Source organism: Glossina fuscipes, unplaced genomic scaffold, assembly GCF_014805625.2.
Source record: "Glossina fuscipes isolate IAEA_lab_2018 unplaced genomic scaffold, Yale_Gfus_2 27, whole genome shotgun sequence".
NCBI lineage: Eukaryota > Metazoa > Arthropoda > Insecta > Diptera > Glossinidae > Glossina > Glossina fuscipes.
The window spans coordinates 2,868,953-2,881,241 of record NW_023998422.1 but is presented as its reverse complement, the minus strand read 5'-3'; the positions used below and the strand labels follow the sequence as shown (position 1 = coordinate 2,881,241).

At 35.7% G+C, this 12,289-nt stretch overlaps 1 protein-coding gene across 3 annotated transcripts in view; it reads left to right on the top strand.

Annotated features, from left to right (window-relative positions):
- LOC119636060 (protein prickle) overlaps positions 1–6,285 on the top strand; it is a 178,526-nt gene extending 172,241 nt beyond the window's left edge. For all 3 annotated transcript variants that reach the window (XM_038031149.1, XM_038031148.1, XM_038031147.1), the window contains exons 4-6: positions 452–580; positions 2,706–2,909; positions 3,250–6,285. In XM_038031149.1, coding sequence (XP_037887077.1) covers positions 452–580; positions 2,706–2,909; positions 3,250–5,091 — 2,175 coding nt within the window. In that variant the 3' untranslated portion in view covers positions 5,092–6,285. The remainder of the gene's footprint in view (positions 1–451; positions 581–2,705; positions 2,910–3,249) is intronic.
- Positions 6,286–12,289: the final 6,004 nt, after the last annotated feature.

The following is a 12,289-nucleotide window of genomic DNA, read 5'->3' as shown; positions in this document are numbered from 1 at the left end:
TTAGTACTCACATCCTCGCACATAAAAACAGCCGCAGAGCTGTTGTCCGCAATATCATGCTTGATGCGCATGTGTGTGCATGTATGTTCACTTTAATGTAGTTGTGGTTGGCTTTATGCTTATTGATGATGGCTTTACAACCGTTCCGCTTTCATTCTATTCTATTAGTAGTCTGTTGTAGTTTTTTAAGTTTTATTTGCTTCTCTGACTATACTTCTCTTGCATACCATACATACACTTACATATAATAGAGTATCCACGGATGTCAGATATATGAGTCGCTCTTTTAAATGCACATTCATATGAACGCTTAGAAAATTTGAAAGCTGGCCATACCTTCCTTAAGTGTAGCTTTTCAGTAAAGTATTTCTTTAAAGTGGGCATATTATTTAACAGTTGATCGCTTTACAACGTTGAATGTTTTGTGCCGTTGTTTTTGCTGTCATTTCAGGTTCGTTACTGTCACTCATTGACGGATGAGGAACGTAAGGAACTTCGTTTATTTTCAACACAACGTAAACGTGATGCTCTTGGACGTGGTAATGTAAGACAGTTGATGAGTGCACGTCCATGTGATGGTGTAAGTATTATTATATATGTACGTATGTATATATATATATATGCATGCGGTGTGTGTGTGTGTGTGTGTGTGTGTGTGTGTGTGTTCCACCTTCTTCTTTTAAACATTAAAATAACTTTTGAAAGAAACTTTTTGCTACTGATGTGCGCAAAATGATTCATGTCATTCGAAGGCAATGTTATAAAGATCGACTAGAAATGATTTAGAGCTGAGTGCTTCATAGAGGTCACTATAAATATACGTTTAGGCGTTAAAAATTTCTGGTTTAAGTTTATTTTAAAAATTTATTTAGATAATTCCTTTTATAACTTGTCACACTGTAAGTATGTAGATGAAAAAGCTGTCAAATAGTCTTGAACACCTTGATTATGTAATTTATGCCCCATACCATGTCCGTGCCTGGGTTCGTTTCTTCGAAAAATAGCTATAGCTTGTAAAACTTGCTTTGAAATATAAAGTTTTATTTTGAATTTTTCATCCTTGTCTGCTCGCATCTTTTAACAGTCAAAAAACAACTAAAATCAATCTCTAGGATTACCCGGAACGAAGAGAAATTTAAGAATAATAAATTTTCTTCTTTACACACCAGAATTATTTCGGGAATTTTCACTTCAATGGAACCGAAGTTAAGCGGGTTTATATATCAAAATTATTTTTTTTTACACAATTCTCTTCGCTTTGACACGATTAATTGTTGTTGTTCACTTTTACGTCATTACACCAAAATGTAATTAAAAAGCCAAAATTCTAAAACTTTATTACTCCGGCGCTTGCTCCTGGATTAGGGCACGCGCCATTCAGTGAATTGGCATAAGAGAGTTAGTTTTTTCTACACGTTTTTACTCACTTTTGCACTATGAAACAAATATCTAATTTAGAAAAAGGAATATTCTAGCGATTTTCCGCAACGGCGCTTCTGCTGAAATAAAGCAACGCGCAACTAAGTGAATTGGTATAAAAAATTTAGCTTTTTTACCCATTTTTTATTCGCTTTTATGCGATCAATTCAGCAAAACAGCTAACCTCAAAAAAAATATCCTAAAGATTTCCCACAATGGCGCCTTCTTATAAATTGAGTAACTCTCGCTTTTACACGATCAAATCAAAATCTAATCCAAAAAAATAAGAAAATATTTATGCAAAGGCGCTCTTTTCTTGTCCTCCTCCTTAATAGCGGCACTTCTCCTTGCGAGCAGCGGTTAATTTTAGACCTAAGTATACATAATGCTTACGCTAGCATAGCACAATACTTCTCTAATCCATTATACATTCTCTCTTTGTCTATATCAAAAAAAAAAAAATTTCCTTTCGTGCCACCAATAATACTTTCCGTGCGTCTATATGTAAATACCAAAAATTCTACTTCACTTCACTACTACACTTAAAATTCAGAGCTTTATGATATGCAAACAAAAAAAAAAAAAAAGAACACTTTGCCAACTTAATTTAACGCCTTCAAGATTTAATTTTATTAAAATACTTTCAAAAATATTTTTTTCATCTAATCGTTCTTTTCCAATAAATTATCCAAACACAAACACAGAACACTACCAACAACTGGTATCGTGAACAACTGTAACCGAATTAGTTATTTCTAATTACATGGCTTGATCCGTAAGTGCATGTGTTTGCCACGTACATACGTACATGTGTATTGATATGTCTGCAAAATCGCTTAAGTCGACAGTCAGTGTCTAGTGTAAGTGTTCAGTAACATGTGTTTCCAAGAACATGACCTCCCACAAAAGATGTAGACAAGTAGACAAATGTAAGACAAAGGCATACGATTGTTTGCTTACTTACGTCTTGTACAAGAAATACACAATAAAGAAACCTATTAATATCGAGAACCAATAGTCAGTCAGTCGTATCGATAAATTCGGCATTTGTTAAGCTAAACACCTGAAGACAAGAAAACACGCAAACGACCGAACAAAACAATCAACCAAACTTTGATAATTGAAAGTAATGAAAAGAAGGATAGAAAGTTTTCTTTGTCTGATGTGGTCACAAGACAATGACACGCGCACGCACGTATATACATACACACACGCATTCCCATGTGTACACATTTTTGCATGCCAAAGAATATCAAACAATGATTACTGACTTATCCAATTTGCAGTGCGATGAATTAATCTCTACCGGTGACATTGCGGTGTTTGCTTCACGTTTAGGTCCAAATGCTTCATGGCATCCCGCATGCTTTTCATGCTGCGTATGCCGTGAATTACTTGTAGATCTAATATACTTCCATCGAGATGGACGATTATATTGTGGACGGCATCATGCTGAAACGTTGAAACCTCGTTGCTCAGCTTGCGATGAAGTAAGTATATATTAGCTATCGAAGGTATCCCAGAACATTTCAAAATTTTTAATCAAATATTTTTCTTTTGCACGTACTTTTTATCTTTCTTTTGCACATTATTTTGCTGTAAAACTTTCCAAGACCTTTCCAATCATTTTCTTGTCACAAAGCCAAAATGTTATAAAAGTTTCTCATTTCAATGCAACTACACATGCTTACCGTATCTTAAGAAAGTTTGTTTAGATCACAACTATTCATTGTACTCGATTATGACCGATAACACCTTAAGCAACAAACTTTATCGTAAAAACTTTTACTAAAGTATAAAACTTTACTGCTTGTTGTGTTCGCCTTTTAGATTATCCTTGCCGATGAGTGCACTGAAGCTGAGGGACGTGCTTGGCATATGAACCATTTTGCTTGCCACGAGTGCGAAAAGCAGCTGGGTGGCCAAAGGTATATTATGCGTGAGGGTAAACCGTATTGTTTACTTTGCTTTGATGCCATGTTCGCTGAATACTGTGACTATTGCGGCGAAGCGATTGGTGTCGATCAAGGGCAAATGAGTCATGACGGCCAACACTGGCATGCCACTGATGAGTGTTTCTCATGCAACACCTGCCGTTGTTCGTTGCTGGGACGTGCTTTTTTACCACGACGTGGTGCCATATATTGTTCGATAGCTTGCAGTAAAGGTGAACCACCTACACCATCCGACAGTTCGGGTACGGGAATGTATACGACACCCACACCACCCACACAACGCGTACGACCTCAAACTCGTATACCAAGCAGTCATGCCTCTAGCTCACCTCCGATGTCTCCACTGCAGCAGCAGCAACACCAGCAAAACTTTAGCAATGCCATGTACCAACTGCAAAGTCAACAAATAGCGGCAGGTATTGGGACGAGTCCGGCGTTAACTACTGGCGGCAGTTTGGTAGTAAGTCATTCAGGATCGAGTAGTGATGCAGTGAAACAAAGTTATCCTACTTCCGATTCGGATGCCGGTGTCGTCAAAGACTTGGAACCGACGGCGGGCGATTTTACAGATTTTTCCGGTGGAGCCGCTTCTTCATGCTCGCCCCTTATCTCGCCAGGAGAATTTAATCATATAATGCCAAAACCTATGGAACTAAAACGTGAAGGTGTTTATAATTTCAATGAAATGTCGTTAAATCTAGACACCACGACTTGGCCACAAAAACTACCTCCGTCAGGTGATGGTCACAATTACAATTTACAAGAACGCAGCTTACAGCAATGCAGTGAATTGGAAAATGCCAAAACTACTAGTATGCCAGAGTTAACGGATCATCAGAACCGCATTAAACACCAAGATCAAGATTATATGCAAACGCAGCTACAGCCGACGTCACATCTACAACAGCAACCGAATTTCACATCACCGCCTCCATCCGAAATAGCAGAACTGCCAACGCCTAATTTGTCAGTAGCTTCAACGGCGCTGCCCCCCGAACTGATGGGTTCACCTACAGCTTCAGCCGGCGACCGATCGATAACATCACCGCCGTCCTCACAATCAGCTGGAAATCAACCAGTGCTTCCTGTGTCTATACTAAGCGGAGCGTCATCGTCGTCGCCTATGAGTGGAGTAAACAGTGGTAGCGGTAATGGGGGCAATGAAAGCAAAAAGAAAGGCGTTCGCTTTGAAGGTATACCAGCCGAAACATTGCCACGCTCCCGCAGTTATTCGGGCAACGCGGCAGGTACAAATCGCCCTAGTGAACCATCGGATACACGTAGTCATAGCAGTGGAGGTCATTCGTCGAGACGGCGTCGACGACGTAAATCATCGAATCATCATCGATCTGGTAGTGGGCATCGTTCGAACTCCACTACTCGAGCCGACACGTATGCCCCTACTCAGCCTTTATCTTCGTCATATCAAGGACCTCCATCTGCGTTACAAACTTCTGCGTTAGATCCTACGCGAACTCATGGTAATAGTCAAACTGCCTCAGCACACGATGACGATTCCGATGATGCTTCAAGCGTATGTTCAACATGCTCGTCAAGCTCATCCAGCTCTGAGGATTATATGATGTATCAGCTTCCGCAACGACGTCATTACGGTGGTGTGCGTGTTAGTTATGTACCCAATGATGCGTTAGCGTACGATCGTAAACGCAAACCAGCCGACCCCAATGATAAAGATAAAAACTGTATCATATCTTGATTGAGTTCCTATCGTTCCTCTCTCCCACCTTTGCATTAATTTTGCATATAATTGATGGCAGTTTTGCAAGCACAACGTAATAATTATCATCTTAATTATGATTGCATAGCAAAGATCTCTCTTGTAGCACTTAATGGCGAACCCATAAATTTGTTATACAATATTTTTTGCCAAAATTGCCGTTGGGCGTAAAAAGTTGTTTGGCTATCTGATCAGATTTACATGTAAAATCAAGGGTTGCGGCAAAATGACTACAAGCAAATTTATATTTTTATACCCTACATCACTTATAGAAGGCAAATTTCGTGTAATTTCAAAAAAAGGAAAACAAAAAAACAAAAAAAGGTTGTTAACGATCCGACCTTTATTATAGCAATTAATTTTATAAAAGCAAAAAAAAAAAAAAACAAAATAAAAAAAAAATGTTTTATAATGACTTTAACATGTCCCGTTCAATCGTACGAAAGTTTCTGAAAACACAAAAAATCTAGTTTATCATAAATAGAAACAATTTTTACACTATTCGCTATAGAGAGTAACAAGCCTGACTATTGAGGCTTTCTTTGCATTGATTTTCACAAAATACCAAATTATTTGTTAAGTAAAATTAGAAATTTAAATAATTTAAATATATGTATATCTTTTTTTATAAGTTTCCTTTAAAGATGGTTTCGTCCCATTATTACATTGAATACGAAAGAAAGAAAGTCTTGATATTTGATTTTTATTACAATACAAAGAGAAAGTACAATGAATTAATTATTTCGCATACAAACAGTATCACTGCAGAATTGCATAACGTTCTTCTTTAAACTGCATGTGAGAATGTATTTATGTCAGTATTTTTTTAAATATTTACAAGAAAAAGATAGAAGACTAAGAATTCATTACATAACATTAGCATAAAATGGAAGACGAATTGAAAATGCCTGCAAACGAAACTCACTCGTCTCCCCAAAAGTATACTCAACGTAATGTAAAGGAAAGCAATAGATTATAATAATAATAATAGTAATAATAATATATTTAAGATGCGCGTGGTCATGTGTTGATAATCTATGAATAATATATATATGAATAATGATTCATATTTCGTCTGACTTTATATATATACTAAAGATAACTTCTTTTTGTAGAAAATAACTATTTAAAGTACATTTAGTTTTATGGGGAAAAAAAACAAAGTACGCACTAAAATAAAGATTATCGCAAAGAGCTCTAAGAATTATTGGTAACTACGTCTGTTATTCTAGAAGTAAGAAAAGAAGCATAAAACCAATTAAATAAAGAAAACCTGGATTTTATTATAGAAAAATGTTTTTTTTAAATTTATTGACAATCACGACTTTAATGTTATACGAGTAAAGAGTAAAGGGGTTTATAATCATTCTTTCATTCCATTTATTCATATATTACGCAGTTATAAAGCCTTAGATACGTTTCATGTGCGAATAGAAATTATGACATGAGTGAGTATACAAGCCAACTAGATGGCTACTAATGTAATCATCTTGCTCCACGAACTCCGTCATCATCAATTCCTGCCATCAACAAATTATCCATGAGTGCGGTCAGTTTTCTTCTAAATGTTCTCAATAAATCATCGAAATATTTCAGATATAGTGGTAGGACATTCCAATACCTGGCAACACGGCCAGTAAAAAATCGTTCGCCTGATGAGTTAGAAGAACGCGGTATTAATATGAAAGGCTTTCTATTCCATCTGAAGAACTGGAGTCGTTCAATTAAAAGAAGGCTTGGAGATTGAATTTGAGTGAATTTGTATAGTTAGATAACCAACCTGAATTTTGAATAGATAATCAGGTAGCGCAAGTACCACTAGTATATATATATCTTTTACTAAATGTACTATAAGTTGCGAACTAAATTATTTAGACTTGATCAAATTGAGCAATTTCCACTGCTAACACTTAACTCAACAAGTCTCCAGTCTGACACATATCCACATACCCACAACCCATATGATTTCGGAATAGTACTAAGATTCAAACTATTCAAAATTTCATGATACTCTGGCAAATAGTTTAACAGCTATAGGTGTTTTATTGACGCTACTCACTATCCGCATTATTTCAAAAGATTTTTAGGTCGATTGTCGAAAATATAAGTTTGTGGGTGGTTTCCTAAACCCTTAAGGACACCGATGACGAACGAACTCGGCAGTTCTTCCAGAAAATTTAAAAACGTACACAAATTCGTTTTAAAAGACCGACAAGTGAACTTGCGTGAGATAACTGCCCTTCTGGTGACCCAGAACGCTGTTTAACGCTAATTAGGCGAAGTAAAAAGGATTTCTTCACGCGGTATATGATAATGGATGAAACGTGGGCTCATCACTATACTCCAGAGTAAAATCTGCAGTCAGCCGAGAAGACAGCAATTGGAAAAAACCGTCTAATGTGACTAAGAACGAAGCGTCACTGAAACAACTGTAATTTGGAAGCTTGTAACGGTCGGAATGTCGGAATGAAACCTTGACGCATTTGTTTGAAAGTTGGTGCCTTCGAAAAATTATATGAGCCAAACCGGTGCCTTATTGAGTAGTGTGATGCAAATGTACTTTACGCTATTAACATAAGTTCCCTACGCCTTGTTATTCAACGAGTGATCTCTTCAGGTTCAATTTTACTTTACTACACTCGCACCTTTATTAATCGTCAATTCCCAGCAAGGCACGCAGACGTAGAAAACTACTTTGGTTTACACTCATTCACCTTTCAATACAACAAATCGATTCCATTTATTAAATAAAATTCACATAAACATAACGGCTGCGTCTTTAGTTTATTTAACTTGGCAGTATTGTCTCCTACATCCACCAGCTATATGTTGTAAGTTGACTACTAGCGGTTTAAAATATCAATTTGATTTCTGGTCATCCTTACATATATGAACTGTTGATCCATTCAATAAAAGCACCAATCCTCTTTCCCGCATCTTCTTATTCGCTTACTTGTACATAGAAAATTTTCCTTTCAATTAAATTGGTTTACCCTTACATTTACATAAAACAAATGGAATTCACTCGTCTTCCCAGCGACTACACATCCACTTTCCTCACTTGTCTATTAGCAGTCGATTCCCAGTAGGCTAAACATCAGATACTTAAGACATTAATTTTATATATTATTTATTTACATGTGGAACGAAAATCTGTCTGTCCAGCACTTTCGTCGCAGCAATGCTTTTGCCTACATTTTACTACCTATCTCTTGAGTTGAACTTCGCTAAGCTATTAATTCGTCTTCTGGTCATCTTCCAATAAAGTACAGTACTGCCGCTGTAATCTGCAAAATTATTTTTGCTATTGTTACTGGTGCCAGGGTTCGCGGTTGCTTTTCATTTATTGCAGAAACTTTACTGAAAGGTCGAACTTGCACCAAAGAGATGGTTAAAAGTTTGTTAGATAACAATCTCAGTTGAAACTTTTGACGATCTTCGAAGTGCCAAAAAGGTGCGTATACTCTTCATGCGCTTCTATATTGATGTAACAAGCCCTGGCGAGCTTAAGGTGAAATTTAAACTTAATGGCCTGAATCAACCGTGCACGAACATGTTGACAATTAAAAATGCTATGATACTATTAAATACCATACACCACCCTACACCTATTTATATAACAACTTTTCAAAATAAAACGTTATATGGCAAAAAAAATAAAATAAGAAGAACGGGCGGACAGAAGCTTCAATCAACTCAGAAAGTGATTGTGAATCGATTGATGGATATTTCTCAAGTCCTTCTGGGTGCTGTATACAATCGCTCAACCTTAACGTAGCCCTGTACGACAACTGGAGTAAAATCCAAATAGTTTATATTTCGAGAAAGCCGATGATTGATTGATTGATTATTGTTGAATATCAGCGCAAAGCAAAGTATGTAAAAATATTGAAGAAATGTAAGCGTTTACGTGTTTTTGTTTAAAATCTTCTAAATTTTGATTCGATTTAAAGATTCTTTGATGTGGCAAACGAGGCCTTGTGATATTTGGTATTTAATCGAGCCCATGGAAGCTTAACTTGAGCGTCATAAATTCATAATGAATTATGTCTTCAACCGTTAAAGAGTCGTTAAGGCCGTATTGAAGCCACTTGCATGCATAGTATATAGAGCAATAAATAAACTCACACCACATGTATGCGACGAGAGTAACAAAACAATGCAAAATGAATTTTGGCTACTTTACGAATGTTACGAGTATAAAAGGAAGGAAGACAAAACCTCGACGCGGAGATATATATGACACTTTTATGGTCAGCCACCTCTATACGTACCATAGATAATAAATACAAAGATCGCTTACGAAGCGAAAACTCTTGCTATTGCGAAGCATTAATGTTATAAGCTTGTATTTGTGTATAGGCAGACACACAAACACTTAAACATAGTTTCACTTAGTTTGACCAAAAATGAAATAACTTTTTATGATTATATGAGGTTTAACAGGCTTTTATTATTGCTGGCAATTGCTGGTTAGTTTCATTATCAAACTCATCATTGGCTTCGCTCGGTATTCACATAACATAATAGCATATCTTCACTATATATATACATATATAGATATGTTATATGATAGCAATGTGTGTTGTTTAGTTAGTTTTACTTACTTACTGTTTGTAAATTTATCACTGGATTCAATTCTCTTATGCCATTCTCGCTCCGGTACGTTCGTTCGTTCTTTGTACGTAAAAGTAAGTAAAAGTAATTCTATAATAACACTGAACAACAACTTTAATTAGATTTCTTTCATTTATTCTATGGTTATGTTTCATAACCATAAGTAAGTGTTTAAGGATACTTTATATGCTGACCATGTTGAGCTGAATGTTCACGGCCATGATAAAGTGAAATTTATGTTCTCTCGTACTTAAGACTAATATACAGTGAAACCGCCAGCAAACAGAAAAAATTCTTTCCCAAAACAAAACGAAAGCAATTTCTGGTTGTCTTATGAGAAATCATTTAGAATAAATCGTTTACTGGGACATTTCACGGTATACATAAACGCAGTTATTTTTTCTTTCCTTCTTCTGGTGGTTGACAAGAAGAAAAATTCAATAATTTTCAGCATTTAATTTCATTAGCTAACTACTGTGATGTACGAAGATAGGTTTATTGTCCGCAAATGCATACTTCTGGCGTTTAAAGGCCTCCCTATTAAAATATTACTAATGACTTCATGCTCAATGCAAAATGAATATATTAATTAAGAAGTTATGGGAAAACCAAACATAATGACGAACGGTAATAATAAGAAACGATGTTGTTGGACGTAGTTGTATTGATTTTTCCTTTTTGTTTGCAATAAATTTCCAATTTTATCAGCAGCCTTTACGCCAGTGGTTTCCAAACTTTATGATATTACTACAAGCTCCGAAAAATCAAAAAAATATATTTGAGCTTTTAGATTATTTTTCTTAACATTATGTAATAACAGCAAAATGGACAAAATTTTCTTTCAGTTAGGTAGACTTCCACATGGAATATAAGCGGAAAACATATGACTGCAAACCAATTTGAAACATTTGTTGGAAGAAAAACTGTGTAGTCTTCCACTTTCTCACTATTCAGTCACTCTTAACCACCCTACACTCTACACTACTCCATATAGGTTCAAATAACTGCTTTCAAAAAAATGGTCTAATACGAACCATTTTCAATAGGGTTCGTCCTTGGGCCAAAACATGTCTGTGTACTAAATTTTATCAAGTGACAGACGAATAGAGCAGCTTAATATCTGAATCGATCGGTGTAATAAAAGGATTGATGCTATGGATGGGGGTGGTGTTTAGTTTTAGCAGAAGAAGTGGACCTATTGTATAATTTAAAATAATATAAACAATTGCAATTGAAATATTTTTATACCCATCAGCGGTAGGTGAGAGATACATTCATTCAGTGTCTCCTTCTTGATCACCATCAAATTCTAAACCGATTTAAGCATGTCCGTCCGTCTGTCTGTTGCAGTAATTTCTGTTGTAAACATTCTCCCGGTCGCAAAAAGTAAGCTGTCTGCTTCAGGTACATGATCTAAATTTTCACTTTTACTTTATGGAAAAAATCACCCACGCCCATCCAACATTATAAGGTAAGAAACTTCAGTTTTTTGCTTCTTTTAAATCTTTTGTTAGAAAAATAAAAAATTCGCTCGCGGCCGAATACAATAATCCTACATGTCATTATTAATTTTATCCTGCAACTAAAAAGGGAAGAAAAAAATAGTGTTGAGAACTAATAAAATCTCCATTTTTGATGCAGAAAAACTACCAGTTTTGATTCAGGATGCCTCCAGGAAAAGTCGATCCGTAATTCTTGGAATCGAGGAAAGGTCTCAGCATCGCTATCTGACATACAACGCCTCATGACGCAGTGGTGTTAATGCGCGAAGAATTTAGGAAGAGAACCACTTTTTAGAAGATCCTGCATATGGTAGTCCCTCCCCTTCTAGATCAATTAAAACACATATCTTTGTATTTATCGGATGCAAATTTAGAACAACAACTCTTCAAATAAAAAGCCATCGATCTATTATGTATATTATGTACTATTTTGCAAATACTAAATTTTGTAAAATTTTTTACAATTTTTTCTTAATCAAACTAATTTGTCTGTAAAGAAAACAAAGGGAAGAAAATAAACGAGCATAAACGTCGTTACGTACGTTGACTCTTAATTACATTACATTTCCATGTAAATATTTGTAATAAATGGCCAAAGTAGTAAAAGAAAAAAGATATCAGTTAAGTAAAAAATTCTATAAAATGCAAATGAATTTAACGGTTATTTAATAATAAAATTGCAATCAAACCAAAAATCGAATGATTGCTCATGAAAAATGAAAATAACTTTTGCAAATGCAAATGTATTACGCCAACCATTTACAAGCACAAAGGATATGCATACAAAATGTATCCCATTGCATTTAAGCGCTAAGGTGGTCGATGGTGGTATTACACAGTACTCTATGCATAATTGTTACTCATTAAAGTAACCATCATATGTTTTGAAGCGAACACTTCCCTTGCTTGAGAGATATTGTGGTGCTACAGCAAGGTGGAGTAGGAGCTCAGTATTTTAGGTACATGTTTACATTTTGATGTTTTAAAACTATATATAGCTAGCATATCGCTGTGCTAAAATGTTACGAGATTATTAAGGCCACCTAAACAGGGCAACA